This window comes from Mastomys coucha, unplaced genomic scaffold, assembly GCF_008632895.1.
Source record: "Mastomys coucha isolate ucsf_1 unplaced genomic scaffold, UCSF_Mcou_1 pScaffold3, whole genome shotgun sequence".
NCBI lineage: Eukaryota > Metazoa > Chordata > Mammalia > Rodentia > Muridae > Mastomys > Mastomys coucha.
This window is the reverse complement of record NW_022196909.1, coordinates 18,283,971-18,302,498: the sequence shown is the minus strand read 5'-3', so window position 1 is coordinate 18,302,498 and position 18,528 is coordinate 18,283,971. Positions and strand designations below refer to the sequence as shown.

The window sequence follows — 18,528 nt, the reverse complement described above, 5'->3', positions numbered from 1 at the left end:
CATCCTGTTACCTTCGAGCTGAGAGAGGGTCCGTAAATTAACCCCAAACCCTTGTCTTCCTAGGCGTGTTTTTTAAGGGGCACGGTGATAAAAGGTGCCAGTAGTCCCTGCAGCCGCATCCAGGGACTGTGGGGCTGCCAATCTGACTCAGAAGAGAGATCGGAATTAAAATTGTTGTCCTGCGTTCCACAAGCATCGTTTTATGGATCACGGTGGGAATAGAAAAAGAGGTCGTCCCTGCCTCCCACATCTTGGAGCCCTGCTCCACTTTAGTTTCCCACCCTTCCCGGGAGCAGACATCCTGAGAAAAGACAAAGGGATACAGCATCCTCTTGAAATTACTCTTGTTTTGATTATTTAGATACAAACTAAACACCGTCGACCACCGGAGCAGGAGCAGGAGGCAGGCTCAGTATTTCAATCAAAGTAACCCAGAGGGCAAGTCCCTTAGGCTTTGAGTCCAGTGATGGTTTTCCCCGCTGAGGAAACTGCTAACAAAAGCTTAATATTTATGTATTCCCCCAAGAAAAATACTACTTAAAACATGTGAGGCTTACATTTAGAAATGGGTTCTATAACTCACCACATTTGCTGAAATGAACCAAACCGTGTTTGTACATCTAGTCTCCTTCCTGTAGACCTGCAGCTACTTCTCCAAATCCTCAGATGTTGGTCAAGTGTCAAATGATTCTGATGCTAGAAGGTGACAGAAATATGAAAATATAACGAGATGGCCCTTTTTCTGATTTAAATATGAATCTTAGTATTTATGACCCTTGAAAAGGATGGGTAAAAAAAAACCATTAAAAGTTCCACATACACACACAAATATGTATATATATATATATATATATATATATATATATATATATATATATATATATATCAAAAGTAAATATACTCTATCTACGAACACATCTTTTCATGATTTGTAGTTTAACAAAGAGCCCAAATTGGCTGGAAACTTAATGTGCAGCCCAGGCTGTCCTCAAACTCCTGGTTCTCCTGCTTCAGCCTCCCCTGTGATTTCTAGAAAGAAAGAAAAAAGAAAAAGAAAGGAAGGAAGCAAAGAAGGAAGAAAGAAAGGTTCCAGTAGCTTAGGGATTCTTAAACTTTTAAAACTCGCAACCCCTTTTTGTCCAAGAAACTTTTACACAACACTGGGTGTATAGATTAAAAAATAGTATTCAAATAAAATAGTATTCAAGTCAAATGTTTGCTTATAAGTTTATTTTAAAAAAATTATTTGGTACATATACAATTTTATCATTCATTAAAAATGAAAACAATCTGTATCCTAATGAGATAGATGCAATTCTTTACTTTTATATAAATGATTAAATGTTGGAGCAGCATAGTAGTACATACCTGTAATCCCAGCACTTGATGGAAACCAGTAAACCAGGAATTCAGTAGAGACCTGGATTACAACATGAAGAGTTGAAGGCTAGCCTGAACTACACAATGAAGCCTTATCTAGGAAAGAAAATAAAAAAAAATAAAGAAAGGAAGAAAATGAAGGCAGAGGTAGATACTAAAAAATATAATTAATACCCCCAAAAATTTTTGTTTAAAAAAATGTTAAAGACATTATTGAGTACATCTGGTGGGAGTTAGGGAAAAGAGTGGGGATGAATACAATCAAGGAAAAATTATTTTATAAAGACATTATTGATGCTGGACACATGGCTCAGCAGTTAAGAACCCAGGTTCAATTCCTAACATGCACCTGGATCAACTCATAATCACTTAGAACTCCTGTCCTGACACCCTCTTCTTGCCTCTGCACCATGGCGGGGGGGGGGGGGGGGGGATGTACACACAGTCCAATATATACACGTGCACATAAAATAATAAGAGAAATTTTAGATGAAAGATAAATAGTACATTCATAAGGTTGATATGAATCTTGGGTTGAGCACACTGATTTTTTTTTTTTTTTTTTTTTTACATTTTCCCCCCTTGGGGCACATTGAATCTTCTTACTCCTTTTTCCTCATTCAAACTTATCAGTTTGGACAAGCAGCAAGAAAGCTGAAGAAGGCTATAACAATGGGTAAATGTGATATTTAATACTATAATAAAATTTCATAAATGTCAAGAACTATTCAATTTATGACACTATATATTTTATGAAACAAGATGAATAATATATAGGAAAAACTGTCCACAAAAAAATAATTGCAACAGTTCCTCAAAAACGATTATCAGTATATTGAAACAGATGTATGGATGAAGTCTAAAGTTCTTATAACTAGAAAATTCTGGTGTGTCAAGGTCTTATCAATGACTATAATTTGTAAGCTTTCCCACAAGAGAAATTACAAGTTACCCAATTTTGTATATGTTGTCATGACTCAAATGACCATTCAACGATTAAAACTAAGAACGCTTTTCCAAGCTGGATTTGAAAATCTTATTTGGTGCCGGACGGTGGTGGCACACACCTTTAATCCCAGCACTTGGGAGGCAGAGGCAGGTGGATTTCTGAGTTCGAGGCCAGCCTGGTCTACAGAGTGAGTTCCAGGACAGCCAGGGCAACACAGAGAAACCCTGTCTCGAAAAACCAAAAAAAAAAAAAAAAAAAAAAAAAAGAAAAAAGAAAAAAAAGAAAGAAAAGAAAAGAAAGTCTTATTTGGTTCCTAATCCATAGAACTCGTTCATCCAACAGTAAACAGGTGAGAAGTGCGTTGCTTATTACAGCATGGTTAGTATGGGCTTTAATTTCCTCGCTTATAATTTGGGATTGTAACAGAGACTACGATCTTGAAGATTTGCTGTAGGGATTTCATTGCTTAATATTTTTTGTAATATTTGTAATACAAACATACACTATAGATATAAAATTGTTATGTCTCACTAAGGAAAAAAAAAATCAGTTGCCATAGGACAGAGGGATTGTAGATAATGTTTTATGTACACACGTGTTTAAATGGGGTAAAGTACTGTTCGGATTCTTTTCCTGACCCTTCGTGGTTACTAATTAGCTCAGGAATTATGGTGAAATACTACTGAGAAATAATTACCCAACTCCCCAGGGCCAGATTAATAGTAGCATTCATCTAGGCTCTGATTCCCTGAGCTCCCCATGTGGATATTCCTACCTGTACTACTAAAATAGAGGGAGGAAAATTGGGAGAGATGGCTGGATAGTATGTGCTGGACAAAGCCAGGATGCTTCATTTCAAGTTTCTGGTGCCAGGAAGTACAGAAAAAGAACTCTACCTCCTCAGATTTTGCCTCGAGTCGGATCATGGTGTCCACTGTGAACGCTGTGGAGCACTGGCACTGTTCTCAGGCTCCTGAAGGGGATAGGAGGACAAGATTCAGTCAACAGATAGTCTTCAAAGGGACATCAGTGTTTACTGGAACTGGTTGTCCTCATATCTTTGTCCCAGGAACTTGTAGTCACCAACTCATGTTACAGAGCTTATGAAAAGCAGAAAGATCACTTGTGCTAACAGAGGACAGCAGCTTTGATGGTGCTTAAGGAGTCAAACATTTCCCTTCCTGTCTTCCTTCTCAGATACTGGAGGCTACACAGAATGGACAAAGCTGTGGGGTTCAAGAAAATAAATCCTGCCTTCACTACACTCACACAAACACACACACACACACACACACACACACACTCCATACAAACTACACACACTCTATACACATATCATATGCACATATACATACAATACAGACATACCACACACACAAACTATACACTATACACACATATACACACACAGTATACACACAACACACATACACACAGTATACAAACACTGCACACACATATACCACACACTGCACACATACACACACTATACACACACACTACACACTATACACATACTACACACACTATACCCAAATCATAGACTATACATACACACATAATACATACATAACATATACACACATACATACACTATACACAAATATATACATACTGCACACACATCCACACTATATACACATTGCACGTATACATACTACACGTACATACTACACACATTGCACAGACTACATGCATAGTGCACACACACTATGCACAAACTCAAATACAAACATTAAACACACTACATATACACACACATGATAAACACATACACACACACATTGTACACAAACTATCCATACTACACACACAAACCCACACACTGCACACACACTATGCATATACACACATTCTACACACATACACACACACATACATGCACCATATGAGCTGGCCTGCTCTAGTTCACAAGGGTGTTGTTTTAACAATTCAAAATGTCCAAAAACTTACAGAATTAGGTCAAAATGTTCTGAGCAGTAAATGGGGTTATCTCCTGAGTATAGTTAATAGCAGTTACTGAAGGAAAAAAATCTTTAATTATAAACTTTAATGATTTGAGACATCTCAATAATGTCTACATGATTTATTGTACACACAGCTACAGATTTTATATGATCTTCAACAGAATCTGTCATGAGGAGTTAGTCTAAACTCCATTTTACAGATGTGGCGGGGGGGTGGGCGGCGAAGACCAGAGATGCTAGGTATGACCAAACAAACTAAAAAGCTAGCTTTCAAATCTGATCCGCATGACCAATCTTTTCTGGTCATGCTCCTTAACATGTAAACAAAAAGTAGAAGATTATTCTTCAGATGACATGTGAGAAGGAAGGCCCTAACTATAGGATCCCTGAGTGTTGTGTGCAGTTGTGCTAAGATCCCCAGCAGTGGCTTTAGTCTGTGGTACTGTATGAGGATAACAGGGCGGTAGAGAGGGGTGGCAGGATGGAAGAGAAGGCAAGCTGGGTTTTGCAGTATGGCCACTCTATTAGCTGAAGAATGAAATAACGGGTGGCTGAGCCTCGCTCGTCTAAAAAGAGTGATGAACTCAAGAGAGGGCTAAAGAGCTGGGGAGGTGCGGTGGGGATTTTATAATCAAAGAACAAATACAGCTAGAGTAGAAGAGCACACACTGCAGTGATGTGAACGAGGCCAAAGGAGAACAGGGTTTCAAGATTTCAGAGGCTGGGCAGTGGAAGAATTAACCCCAGAGACAATATTGAAGTTGTGTCTCTCTGATTTCCTTCAAGAAAGACCTGGATGTCCCAGTGTAGAGAATGCAGTTGGTTGACAGTCTGGTGTAGCTCCTGCCACCCACAAGGTTGCCCTCAGCTTCTAAGTGGAAGCCGTGAAATTCTGTGGTATTTCCAGTGTGACTGACCAATAAACATAGTGAAGGCCCACCTCTTTCCTCCAATGCATAGTCGTCCCCTGCTCCCCAACCAGTCTTTGTCTCTGCCTCTATTGGATGGATGGAACCTTTTTCAAACCTTTTATGTAGTCTGAGCCTTTGTTTTTCAGTCCTGCTTCCTGGTCCTGGCATCTTCCACAGGCTATTATCATCTATAACCCTTTCGCTGCCTTTGGCATCTGCTTCCTGAATGATCCAGGAATGTACACAGTCCAGGAAGAAGATAAGGATAGAAAAGCATTGGATTTGGTTCATGCGTTTGAAATAGGTAAACTGAGTTTCTAAAGGATGTGAGGATGTGCCAAACTATGTTTCTAGGAGGTTACAGTAGACCAAACCACAATATACACATTGAGGTTTAATGTGAACTTGCTGTCATAGGCTTATGTATTTGAGCACAAGGTCTCTGGCTAGTGGGGCTGGTTTAGAAGTGGCTGATCATTTAGAAGATGGAACCTTAATGAAGGAAGTGGGTCACTGAGGGTGGGCCTTAAGGTTTAAAGCACTGTATCACTTCCTGCTCAAATTCTGCTTCCTGTGGGCAGAGCTGATAATGACTGACTCCTTCTGAAGTGCCTTCCCCTCCTAGATTACATCCCCAGAAGAGCTGTAAACCAGATAAGCCTTTCCTCCCTGTGATTGTTAATCTTGCTACCTTGACAAAATCTGAAATTATAAAGATGAGAGAGAGGTATGGAGCACGCCTCTAGGGGATTATCTCAATTACATTAAACAGGGAAGGACCCCGTCCAGTATGGACGACATATTCCCTAGGCTTGGAGTCCTGGAATGTACTGTAAGGACCGAGAAAGGCAAACCCAGCACTAACATGCACACACTCGTGGCTCTCTTCTTGTGGCTGCAGACATCGTATAGCCATGTTTCAAGCTCCTACTGCCTTGACTTCCCCACTGTGAGAGACTTGTAACCCAGAAGCGTGAGCCAGAAGAAATCCTTTATCCCTTCCACTGCTTTTGCTGGGTTTTTTCACAGCAACAGAAAAGACATTAAGGTGGCAGCTTGTGGCTTCCTTCTGGGTACTTTGTCACAGCAACAGCAGCAGCATTTGGTACAGCCAGGAGAGTTATAAGAAATGCAGCTGACGGCAACTGCACCAGAGCCAGAGATACTGGGAACAGAAAAGAGTTCCTGAAATTTCCAACAGAAGCAGGCAGGCTTAGGAGAGATGACAGGCTGACAGGCTTCCAAGCTCCACTTGGGTGTCCATGAACCCCTGGGAAGAAGGTCCTGCCTACTCCTGACTGAGTGGGGCCTGGCAGCTGCTGTCCAAATTTCTTAAAGTTGTTACTATCTAAAGTACTTCGAGGAGCATGTCGCATAAACTTGTAAATGTATCGAATTCATTGATGCCAACGAGATTTTAATTAGTTGCGTAAGAGTAATTAATTGGTTCTGACTTTACTTCTCAAATAACAAAACCATTAAGATAGATTTTTTAATGATAGAAATATACTTGCCAATAGCAGGAGTAGATTTAATTTATTTTGTTAACTTTGGAAGCCAGGAAATGCTAGCTAGCATGCCCCAGAAATCCCTATACACAAGATCCTGAGACAGGAGGATTGCCAGGAGTTTGAGACAAGCCTGGGCTTTCTAGTGAGTTCCAACCTGGGTTAGGTCACAGAATGAGACCCTGTCATAAGCCAACAACATTATACACTCACATACACTAACCTCAGCAAGATCTCCTTTCAAGGAATTTCCAGGGCATTTTCTGTACAATGGAGCACTGAGTGGGGTCTCTGGGATTTTATTTTTAAAGATTTATTGATTTATTATATGTAAGTACACTGTAGCTGTCTTCAGACACCGCAGAAGAGGGAGTCAGATCTCGTTACGGGTGGTTGTGGGCCATCTTGCGGTTGCTGGGATTTGAACTCAGGACCTTTGGAAGAGCAGTCAGTGCTCTAAACTGCTGAGCCATCTCTCCAGCCCACAATCTCTGGAATTTGCTAAGATCACTGGAACAAGTCCTTGAGGGACCTGAGCTAATTCAAATGGTAGATCCTTTTCCTGTGCAATCAGGCCTAGAATTTTAACAAGGATAATAAGAGACTGAGAAAAGCAAAGCTAAGTCTTCATATAATTAGATGTATACAAAGGTATATGAGGAAATTAATTTCTTATCTTTTTTTCCTAATTATATATTTTAAAATGTAAAAACAGAATGATCATATAGGAAATACTCAAAATAATTCATCTCATTGTAGCCACTCTAAATGGAGTTAGCTATGTAACTTGTTTAACAAAGGACATTTTCTAGAAGATAATTCACTTTAGGTTGCAATCCTTATGGTCTGTTATAGTACGGGTAATTCCCTTAATTACTTATTTTTGACCAACAAGGTACTCGTTGGGGAATAATTTAACCTGACACAAATTCAATCGGTGAAGTCTGATGTCTGTGTTTAAAAATAAGCAAACTTTTAAAAGGTCATTTTAAAAACAAGCATGGTAGAACATGCCTGTAACTACGACATAATTGCTACATAATAATGATCCTAAGTCTATGGTTGGGGCTTTCAGGGTTTTAAAACAAAGTTCTGCTACGTAGCAAAAGCTGGCCTGAAACTCAAATCCTTTTACCTCAGCCTCCAGGCTGCTGGGAGGAGAGGTGCATGTCATGATGGGCAGCTTAGCAGGGTTTTGGTTTGCTTTTTTGTTTTTTAGAACTAGTCTATAGATAATTATCATAAACTGAGAGTAGGCTTTTTTTATTTTGAATGTACCTTGACTCATCAATTATAAAACTACATAAATGGGAATAAGAATAGCCCCTGAATACAGTCCTCCTCATACTGCTTACAGACCAACCGAAATGAATTCGCAAAGAACAAAGCCTTAAAACCTAACTCACGCTTTTACTGTGAATGATAAAACAAAAATCACATATCTTTATATAAGATGAATACTAATTTATCAAATAGTTCCCTAGTTCAGAAATTCTTAAAAGCTCTGCATTGATCCATCTCTGTATGGATCATTAGGCAAGGTTTTCAAATAACACATGGTCTATTGCACACATCTGCCCCCAAGAAAGTTGAACAAGGTTAATTTTGTTGTAAAGATACCTGAAAGATGTTGTCTGCCACTGAGACTTAAAGCCATGATGATTATTAGTACTCATGTCCCCAGTGTTACAGAGAGGTGTTCATTTTAGTAAGATCCCACCAGCAAGCAGGGATAGGGCTGTGGAGGCCCTATCCTGGAGTGTTTGATCACTCAGAGGAGGAAGGATTGGCAGGGCAGGCAGAGGGGTCTTGCCTGGCAGTTGTCTAGATGTTGCTGCCTTCGCTGCAGTCCTTTGAAGGTCAGTCTGATTCTGGCCCAGAACCAAGATGCAAGTTTCAGATCATGGCAGGCTTATGAGGACACTGTAGCCTGGAACATCTAATCCCACCCTGGCTTGCCCTAAAAAGGCCTTGAGATTTTGCTCAGCACACAACCCTGCTGCAATCCCCATTCCCCCGGGGTCTGTTTTCCAGAAAATTAAAGCATAGAAAAGCAACGCTACATTTACCTCAGTTTTGATTTGGGGCTTTACCACATTAATTTTTTAAAAGACTTTTCGTCTTCCCACACAGCAACTCTTAGAACAGATGGCTTAAAATGCCTCATAAGAAATGAGCTGTAGTCAGCAGATGAGCAGTACCTAGCCATGTTTCCCCCAGCAGAGGTGAGGTTGGTCGCCCCTAAGTACTTACCTGGTAATGTGACACTGCCACCAGGCAATGGGTGCCACTGATGCCTTTTTATCCAGGGATAGAGGCCTCCTTTACTAGGGTTACAGTGTGTGTGTGGGGGGGGGGGCATATTTATTGTTAAGAGGTAAACTTTTATCAGCAGTTAGGTGGCTTTGCTGGAGTAATGGCTAGCCTCCCCAGGAAAGGTGTCAGCTAAAGGAGACCACAGGGAACTCAAAGGCCTTGATTACAGACCCAATGTTGGCAAAAGGCCAGGCCTGCAGGACAACTTCAGGCAGTAACTGAGTGAACTGGCAGACTGCCCAGTGAGCGGCCCTCAGTGTATTGTATAGCATCCATAGCACTCATTACCAACAGGGACATTTAGGGAAAAAACCCAAGGGTTTGGGGAGTAAGAGGAAGTCAGGAAACTAAACTCGAGTTTGTGGGATTTATACTGAATGTCTTTTAAGTTTTTATTTGATCTTTTCTTGTGGGGGGGGAGGGAGACTTCGAGACAGGGTTTCTCTGTGTAGCCTTGGCTGTCCTGGAACCCACTCTGTAGACCAGGCCAGCCTTAAACTCAGAAATCTGCCTGCCTCTGCCTCCCAAGTGCTGGGATTAAAGGCATGCGCCACCACCGCCCGGCTTATTTGATCTTTTTTATACAATATATTATGATCATATTTTCTGTCCTCCCAATTCCCCCCCACCCCAGATTCTCCTCATCTCACTATCCACCCAATTTAATGATTCTCTCTCTTTCTCTCACTCTCTCTGTTTCTCTCTTTCTGTGTATGTTCCTGTGTGCATGTGCACGAGTGTGCATGAGTGCATGCATTCATGTGTGCATGCTTAAAACAGTTCTTTAGTTATATCAGGATAGCCTTTGTATAATCTTTGTATAATTTTCCTGAGTTGTAGGATGTTCTCGGCTTGCCCGGTAACTTCACCCTTTATCTTGGGTCACGTTGTAATTGTCAGCTATCTTATATCTTTACATCTAATTTTTTTAAAATGTAATAAGGAAATGTCACTGATGACAAAATATTCAAGTAAAAAATGAATATTGATAAAGTGCATAAAAACAAAAATACCATACAATGCCATCTTCATTTTTTCTTGTAGCTTGATACTATATAAACCTGGTATGTTCTATTCATGGCCGAAAGATACTTCACTTTCTTTCCAGAGTGCTTTTTGTACATATTGAAAAACAATAAAAAAAATGATATCTTAGACTATGTGTTATAAACACATTCTGACAAGACTTATTGTAACAGTCTTTAAAAATTAAACTTTTTTAAATCATAAAAATGTTCATCCTACTACATAAACTACTAATCAATGTCAAGAATCATTAAGTGGTTTTAATTGAAATGGTTAGGACTAATACATTAATGACCCAATACTAGGATGCAGAAATTGCTTAAGATTTTATTTTTCTTATTTAAAAAAATCAGAAAAAAAAAGTAATACCAGCTATGAGGTTCTAAATCTGATAGTAGAAGTATGATACATTATTAATGGCAAGACATCATGTTACACAAAAAAAGGAAAGCTTTGAATATAGAAAATTCAGGAAAACTAACAGAGAAAAGAATTTCAGGTAAGGGAATGGAGAAGTGGCTCAGCAATTTAAAGGCACTGACTGTTCCTACAGAGGACCTGAGTTCAGCTTCCAGTGCCTACACAACTGCTTAACTCCAGCTCCAGAGGGTCCAGCGCCCTCTTCTGATCCCTTGGGAGAACTGTATTCACAGCCACACACCCACACAGACACACACGTACACACATAATTTTTTAAATTTTTAATCAGGAAAAAAAAGAGATATTAGGGTCTATCTATAATAATTTTTTAAAGAAAAGTACAAAACTACCTCATACAGGTGTCAACTGTAATAACAATCTAAAACCTTAGCTGTAGAGGAAGAGGAATCATCAATATTTTTCAGCCTTTAGGTTATACAGTAATTTGAAGATTATGATATAACGTCAGTTGGGAAAAAAATCTGGTTATGAAATTACATGACTTCTAGAATTAACTCAATGGGATAAGTAAGCATAAAAAAGGCTCAGGAGGAAACACTGTAGAATGATGGGTAAACACTTTATGTTAATGGTGATAAGATCAATATCTTTGGCCATATTGATCGGGTATATTATTTTTGTTTTATAAATGTATTGCACCATACATTCCTAGGCTATAGAAATAGCAAGACACTGCTCAAAATAGACTGGAATGTAAGGGATATGGTGGGGGAGGGGTCCCAAGAAAGAGTGTAGAGGCACACAGAAGGGGGAACGTACCAGGCTGGCATCTTGAGGAATGCTTCCTGCACAGAAGCCATCAGCGAGCTCAGTCCAGAGAGGAGAGGATACAGTAAGACCTGGATCAAGAAGAAGGGCTGGGAAAGTGGGCGAGCATACTGCAAAGGGGAAAGATATCTGACACGCTCTGTGTCACGGAATGCCCTGTTTTCAGATTTCAATCTCTGAATCGTTCAGAAATTGTGATGACTTTGAGAGTTTCACGGTTAAGTGGATCCCACAAAAACAACTGCTTGAAGATTCATAGTGATATAATTGTGAGTTGTGTTTCACAGGCTCCAAACCTTTCGTCTAAAAATAATCGCAGTGACTACATCTTGGGTAAACAAAGCCATTACCTAGTCTGTGCCCAGGCTATATTGGTAGTCACTTACTGGAAAACGGATCACTAGTTAAGTAACTGTGTGTTTTCAGAACATCTGCTTGTCACTCTTACCATAATGATGAATGAAATAAATAAAATATTTTAAGCCTTCTGGACATAAACATGACTTTTAGAAGCTATTTTACCATCACATAAGCCTGTCTATACATCTAAAGGGGCACTCTTACCTGGGTACTCCTTGAAGCCACCACTTTCTGTAAGGAGTGTGCTTTTGTATGTTTGTGTATGTAGAGGACAGACAGGTGAGCCGTGGGATGCTTGCTCCGCTGTCCCCAGGTAGACCATCTGCCATTTCCCAGCTTCCTTGGGTTAGATAAATATTTCTTAAATAATACATGATTCCATGGGATGATAGCTGCCATTTATCAAATAATTGTTTTGTCCTGGGGGTTTAATCCATTAACTTTAATTGTTGTGTGCATCCTGCCAAGGCTGTAACTCAAGTGGCGGGGTGATCGGGTTCTTCAGCTGTTTCTTGGTTTTAATCCTTCGATATCCGTGTGAGATAGAACTTCCTGATTGCCGTCTTGAGCACTGGCAAGAAATCTGTGGTTCACCTACATTACCACCGTTCTCTTTTGTGTTTTACGTTGCATTTTCCCGGGCAAGCCAAATTCCCTCTGTGTCCTTTGAGCGGAGCAACAAAGCCCTCAGTGGATGTAATGATGTGGCAAGCCCTCAGCCAATGACAGCGGCAAAGCCTTCCCTGAGTGAGACTCAGACGGATGGTAAAGTGGTCCTCGGGTCTGAGTATGATTGTGTGACAGTGTGTGCAGGAAAGATCCACCGTAGCTTTTTTCTCTCAGGGTTTAGTGCCTGAAGCCCGCTCCCCTATGGAGACAGCTCCTATCCTGATTAGCTAAACCCGCCTCCTAAGCTCAGCTGTATATTAACAGCGCTGCACCTTGTTTATCTGCATGAGATAGCCTCCCCTCCTTAGGTAGTAGGCAGCAAAAGCGACAGCTCCCTTCCTTGATCAGCTTTATTATAGTGAGCATGCTGAATCTCTGGGGTGTTGTGGCTTCTCCATCGGACTCAACACTACTCCCCACATTCCAGTTGTTTTGTACTTGTGTCCATGTGCCCGCCATTTCTCCATTCCTCTGCAGTCCCTAGGCAGGGTTGTGGGTCTAAACCCATGCGAGGACTCAGAGATTCTTTTCCTAGCCCTGTGTTTTGCTCTCTCTGCGAGGACTCAGAGATTCTTTTCCTAGCCTCATGTTTGCTCTCTCTCTCTAACTGCATTGAATCACCCATTGCTCATACAATCCCCAAAAATGTCATGCACATTGCGGGGCACCTATTTAATTTTTGGAGAAAAGTTAAGGATGGCCCAATGCAGTGCCAAGTAATAAACAACTTAATATTGAACATCTCCAGCTGTGGAATGCTCAAAATTCTTCCCCTTCTTCCTCCCTCTCCCCCTCTCCCGGTCTCTTCCCCACTCCCTTCTGTCCTTCAGCTCCCACTTCTTTCCCTGCCTACAGACAATCAAACCCAGGTGCTATCACACATGCTAAGCCATGCTAAACAGACAGTCTACCACATCACACCCCCGGGCCATAATCAGTTTTTGAAGTGAAGGTCTCCCATCTTTATCCAGGCTGTTCTGAAATTCCAGGGCTCAGGGATCTTCCCTCCCACCCTAACTTCCTAACTAACATATTGACTGGCTCACTCCAGGGCACTGCCTTTGGGATTCTTATTTATTGTACAAAACTCTGTATTCTCTACCTAGGGCTTTCCCTTCATAGTCAAAGAGCGCTCATAAAGGCATTTCCCTCAACTTAAGATGAGGAGAGATCAGAAGACTAGCAATAGCTTAAACACTATTTGGTTCCTCTGCTGTGTCATTATCCCCATTTTACACACGACCAAACAAGTTCAGTGAAATTAGAGGTGAAGGACCGAGCTTGAATTAAGAGCCTGTTTTGCCTAGCTCAAAACTTAGGTTGCCTCCGCTACACCCAGATGAGTGCATGAGAGCCGGTAGTTACTGACGGTTTGAAGCATGCCTGGCTCTCAGAGCTTTAGTATGAATTCATTAAACCTTCATTCACACTGGGGAGTATCCATTTTCTAGACACTGATATAGCAACTTGCTCAGAAATGCATGGCTAACAGGGGACGGTCGGGATGAGAGGCCAAGTGGGCCGTCTCCCTGATTCTCATCAGGAGTGGTCCTCTGCCAGCCTACAGCCATAGCTCCCTCACTCCTCTCTGGGCAAGATGTGAGGACAGCTGCTTGGTGACAGCACAGCCCGTACCCTGAAAAAAAAAAAACAACGCCAGTGTGCTTGGGAAACTCCTGTCTTCTGAAAGCCCTCAGAAAGCTGGCTACGTTCTGTCGACAAACTAAATTATAAACACCGTAATGGCTGCTTTAAAAAAAAAATGATTGTGGCATTCAGTCTTTCCTTGTTTACTGAGCTGGCAGAAAATCACTCTGGTCATTTGTTCTGTCTGTCACTCATCTGCATATCTTCTGGACGTCACTTCTGTGTGTTGGGTACTGTTAGGCACAGAGCAGAGACAAGTCAGGGTGACTCTGGACAGCTCTGAGGCTTGTAGGGACTGGGCAGTCTAGAGCGTGTGCCCTCAGACTCAGCAGAGAGCTATTCATGGGATGATATTTGAAAAAAAAAAAAAACTGAGTCATGTTTTACATCCCTGCATGGGGAGAAGAAGGCATTCGAGTTACTCATTTGAGAAAACAAACAGTTATATCTCCAGCACTAGCAAAATACTGCTATGAGGAGTAGGTAAGCTGAACCTGGGTGAATGGCTGCCGGAGGAGGGTTCTGAAAGACCACTTGAGCATCTGCTGACTGGAAACAGGCCCACCTGAGAGTCTCTTACTGATCAGAGGGGTGCGGAACTCTCTATGAAGATAAAACAAAAATCAAGTGAAGATGACGTGGACCGCTTCTTTCGATTCTAGTCTGGGGAAGATGGAACTGAGATTCTAAAGGACCTAGCCCAGCATTGTTTCTTTGTGGCAGGTTCTCCACACTGAACCAGAGGCTGTTGGGGAGCTTAGCACAAAATGTGGGCTGTTCTGGGTCTAATGGAATCCTCCTGACTTGGCCTCCCAAGTACTGGCAAAACCATTGAGGATGCAATGCTTTCATCCTGGTTGACTTTGGACCACATTTCCTAGTTCCAAAGGTAACTTCCAAAGGCCCCTTTTTTTAAGATTTAAAATACCAAATGGAAAGGAAGGGGTATCTAATTTTGTTGAGGCCATTAAGAGAAAGCTACTTCCTCAGGAGGAAAAAAAAAAAGGTCAACCTCTGGCCCTGGATGTATTTTAAGCTAAAACACTAAATTCTAAACACGAAGCCCTCTTACTGTCTCCTTCACTTAAAGTTAACGCATCCTGTCAATCATGTAGTCAGAACTCCATCCCCAGAAAATCTGATGCACCTGAAGACAGATCCAGGCAAAGGGAGGACTAATTATCCCCTCAAATTCGATAATGTACCTTTTCCCTTTTCCCATAAGCCCCTGCACTGGGTCAGTAGCCTGCAGAACTTCTATCTTGGAAGCACTTTTAATCTTATCTTCTTTGTCTAAGCTGATGTCTGCTTTCCTAACTCGGAAAAAAAAAATGTTGTTTTTAATATTTTTATACTTCCTGTCTTTCCTATCTAACCCCATACCCCTAAGCATGGTTCCTGGACACTCTGGGCTTTCTCGTGTATTCTCTGAAGTCCTGCCCACTTGTCTCCTTTGATCACACAGCTAACCTCCATTGCTGACCTTGCCTGCTGTCTCAAGAGCCCAACTTTCTGCATTCCTCTGTCTTGACCATCCCCTTCCTCCCAGCAGATGCCAAAACCTTACAGCCTGCCTGTCTTGTTTGTCCCTCAAACACCAGTGAAGTCATCCCTCAGCATTCTTTGTCTATGTTTTTAATTATTTTATTGACAACAACACTAACACCATTCCCAAAAAGGGAACTCTTAAGTTTTCCCAGTAACTTTCCCAGTACATGCCACCATGCCTAACTCTGGCCCCTTCTTTGAAGAAAGTATTATGAGCATGAAGAAGAGTGTTGAATTGAGTTACCATTGTTTGATGGCATGATTCATTGACAATATAAAGCATGCTATGACTCTTCCATTTGTAATTCTGACTTCAGCTTGACTTTCTAAGTGGACACTGCTTTCAGGGAAAGGTATTTAGGCAGGAATATTCTTCACTGAGAATACTTGGACTTTTCTTTGTGTAGAGCTGAGTATTTATCATGAACCTAATAGCTTGTAAGCAATCCTAGGATTACTTAACATTTCTGTTGGTGCTGAGTTAAATTTATTTATTTTTTATTTTTTTGCAATGAACACCTTTAGCTGCATATGGAAGCTATTTGGGAGGGGGGGGTTACCTCACTTATTTATTGGACTTCTGCCATCCAATTTCATTTAAGAAAAAGAAAGGGAGCCGGTCTACAAAACCGCAAACCCTTCTTCAACATTGTTTCTATGTTGACAAAAGGCTAATATCCACAGACCATTGTTGGTTCACACAAATGGCAGGCACAAGTAAGTCTTACCTCTCTAACCCTGCAGACGACCCACTGTAAGTTTGAGGAGACGTGATAGTCCCCTGGAAAAGTGAAGATACTGTGAAACCAGTAGCTGACCAGTATCATTTAATACCATGCATTATGCTGCCTTTTCTAAGTTGACCCTCAAAATCAATGGCTGAATAAGTCTGGATAAGTATTCTACCAGCCACAGCTTAAGTAATCTTTCCAGAAGGCAAAACATGCCCAATAATACTGAGTTGGTAGGTAAGAAAGAAATAAGTAAATAATCTTCTAGATTATTAAGAAGCTGGGCATTGTTGATGAGCTCATGTCCTATCTGAGCTACTTAGCAAGAAATACATAATGCTTGTCAAGAGAGGAGAATAACAATACTCCTAAATAAAACAGCTCCTCAAATTGATTGGTATAAAAGACAATTTAGATGGCAACCTGTAGGCCAGGGACCTCTAGGGAGCTTTAACATTATTATAGGAGGACCCATAGTTCCCTCAAGTCCACTCGTCCGTACCCTGAATCCAGTGGTTTGCACCCATATGTATCCCCTGTCTTAAAATGAATGCATTTTTGTTGTTGTTATTATTTGGTACAGTCTGGCTTTATAAGCACTGCTGAGTCATGAGTATGTGTTTTAACATATGTATTTCCTCAGTAAACTCCTACCACAAGTGCTATTATGTAGAGGTCTGTGAATTTTCGTTGTTAAAAACTAGATCACAGTTGGAAACCGGGGGGACCATCTGTTTGAGGCTAAGATTAAAAAAAAAACAGTAATATGAGGGTAGGAAATAATTATTTTAACACATTTTGCATCAGTTGCTGTTTTTCTATTTTAACTTTGTATATCTAATCAATGCCTTTTGTTTTGCCTGTTGGACGGCCACTGATTATCTGGCTTATTATGTGTGGTCAGATCATCGATTCCCAGAAAAACTACCCTGCTGTTATTGCACAGCCCTGCATCCCTCCTAGATGATGTCATCCTCAGGAGTCAAGTTTCTGGCCAGGGGAGTAGATTTGTAGAAGTAAATAAACTGGAAATAAAACCATGAAACGTTAAAGAGACATTCAAATTTACACGGCACATGAATAACGGATAATCTCTGCTATGATGTGTCTCTTAAAAATATAATATCCAAGTCAAACTGACCCAGGGACTTGAAACAGTAAACAGCAAAGAGAAAAGCTAAAGCTGTCAGCAACATCATCTAGGGACAGAGGTAAGGATACCCTCTCTGTCAGCCCCAAAGGGACAGCTGTTCCCTTCTCTCAGAGCGAGCCACGCACAGCACGTCTCTGCTTCCTGCTCTCTTACCAACTCAGATTTGCTTTTGAGGAGTAAGCCAGACACACACACGCAGCGACTGGTGATCAGAGGAACTTCAAAAACACAAGTCAGCTCCAACAGGCCCCGCTTGAGATCTGCTTTCCATCTCTGGCAATCTTCCATTCCTGGTGCACACGTACCCAGCAGCCCCTCCCCCAACCCCGGGCCTCCTCCCCCACCTCCCCATCCCCCGACCCCCAACCCCCCGCCCGCTGGCCCTTCCTCATATTAGATGCTTTCTTTGTTCGATGAAACCTGGGGACAATGGAAAGCAGCTGGGAAAGAAACCTAATGTTTCCATCTGGAAATGTTACCTATTTAAAAATAATAACCCAGAGTCTGTAAACAGTTTCCTTAGAAATCCCTCCCCCACCTCAGCCGTCCCTACGAAAAAAAATTTTCAAGTCTCCTATTGGTGCATGTGCCTGTAACTGACCCGTGCTTTGACTTCTGGAGGCAGACTGTACTCAGGCACAGAAACCAAACTCACCAATCCATGTAGAGGCTTGGAGGCACACTATAGGGAAGAACGCGACAGTTACATTTGGTTCAGCACAGTAGAGCTGTACCCAGACGCGACCTCAGCCCAGTCGCCTCCTCTCACGGTGCCACATCAACTTTCTCATCCAGAAAAGTGAAAAGGCTGCACAGAGGACCACTCGGCCTCCTGACACATCCAACTTCACACACATGCCATACAGTCACATGTGTGTTAACAGTGTTTCAGCAGATGAAGGAGCTGAAACGTGTGATAGTGATCCTGTAAGACGGTTGAAATAGTTCTTATGACCAGCGACACTGTGCTTGACACAATATTATAGCCGTGGTATCACGAATGCTTGTGTGATACTGGTGTAAACAAAACCAACACTCCGATAACTAACTGTAAGTGCATAGCCTAAACAGTTATGTGTGGTGCATAACACTTTACAATGAGCAGCAAAATGTGTATATACATATGTATATTACAATGAACAATATATACATTA

The 18,528-nt window shown here is 41.4% G+C and overlaps 1 protein-coding gene across 1 annotated transcript in view; it reads right to left on the bottom strand.

Moving 5' to 3' along the window:
• The window catches only part of Cep85l (centrosomal protein 85 like), a 189,933-nt gene that overhangs the window by 98,386 nt on the left and 73,019 nt on the right, over window positions 1–18,528 (bottom strand). Inside the window, exons 2-4 of the mRNA XM_031348111.1 lie at window positions 3,226–3,302; window positions 1,369–1,476; window positions 584–696 (exon numbers count right to left, since the gene is read on the bottom strand). Of these exons, the coding sequence (XP_031203971.1) occupies window positions 584–620 (37 nt within the window). The 5' untranslated portion in view covers window positions 621–696; window positions 1,369–1,476; window positions 3,226–3,302. The remainder of the gene's footprint in view (window positions 1–583; window positions 697–1,368; window positions 1,477–3,225; window positions 3,303–18,528) is intronic.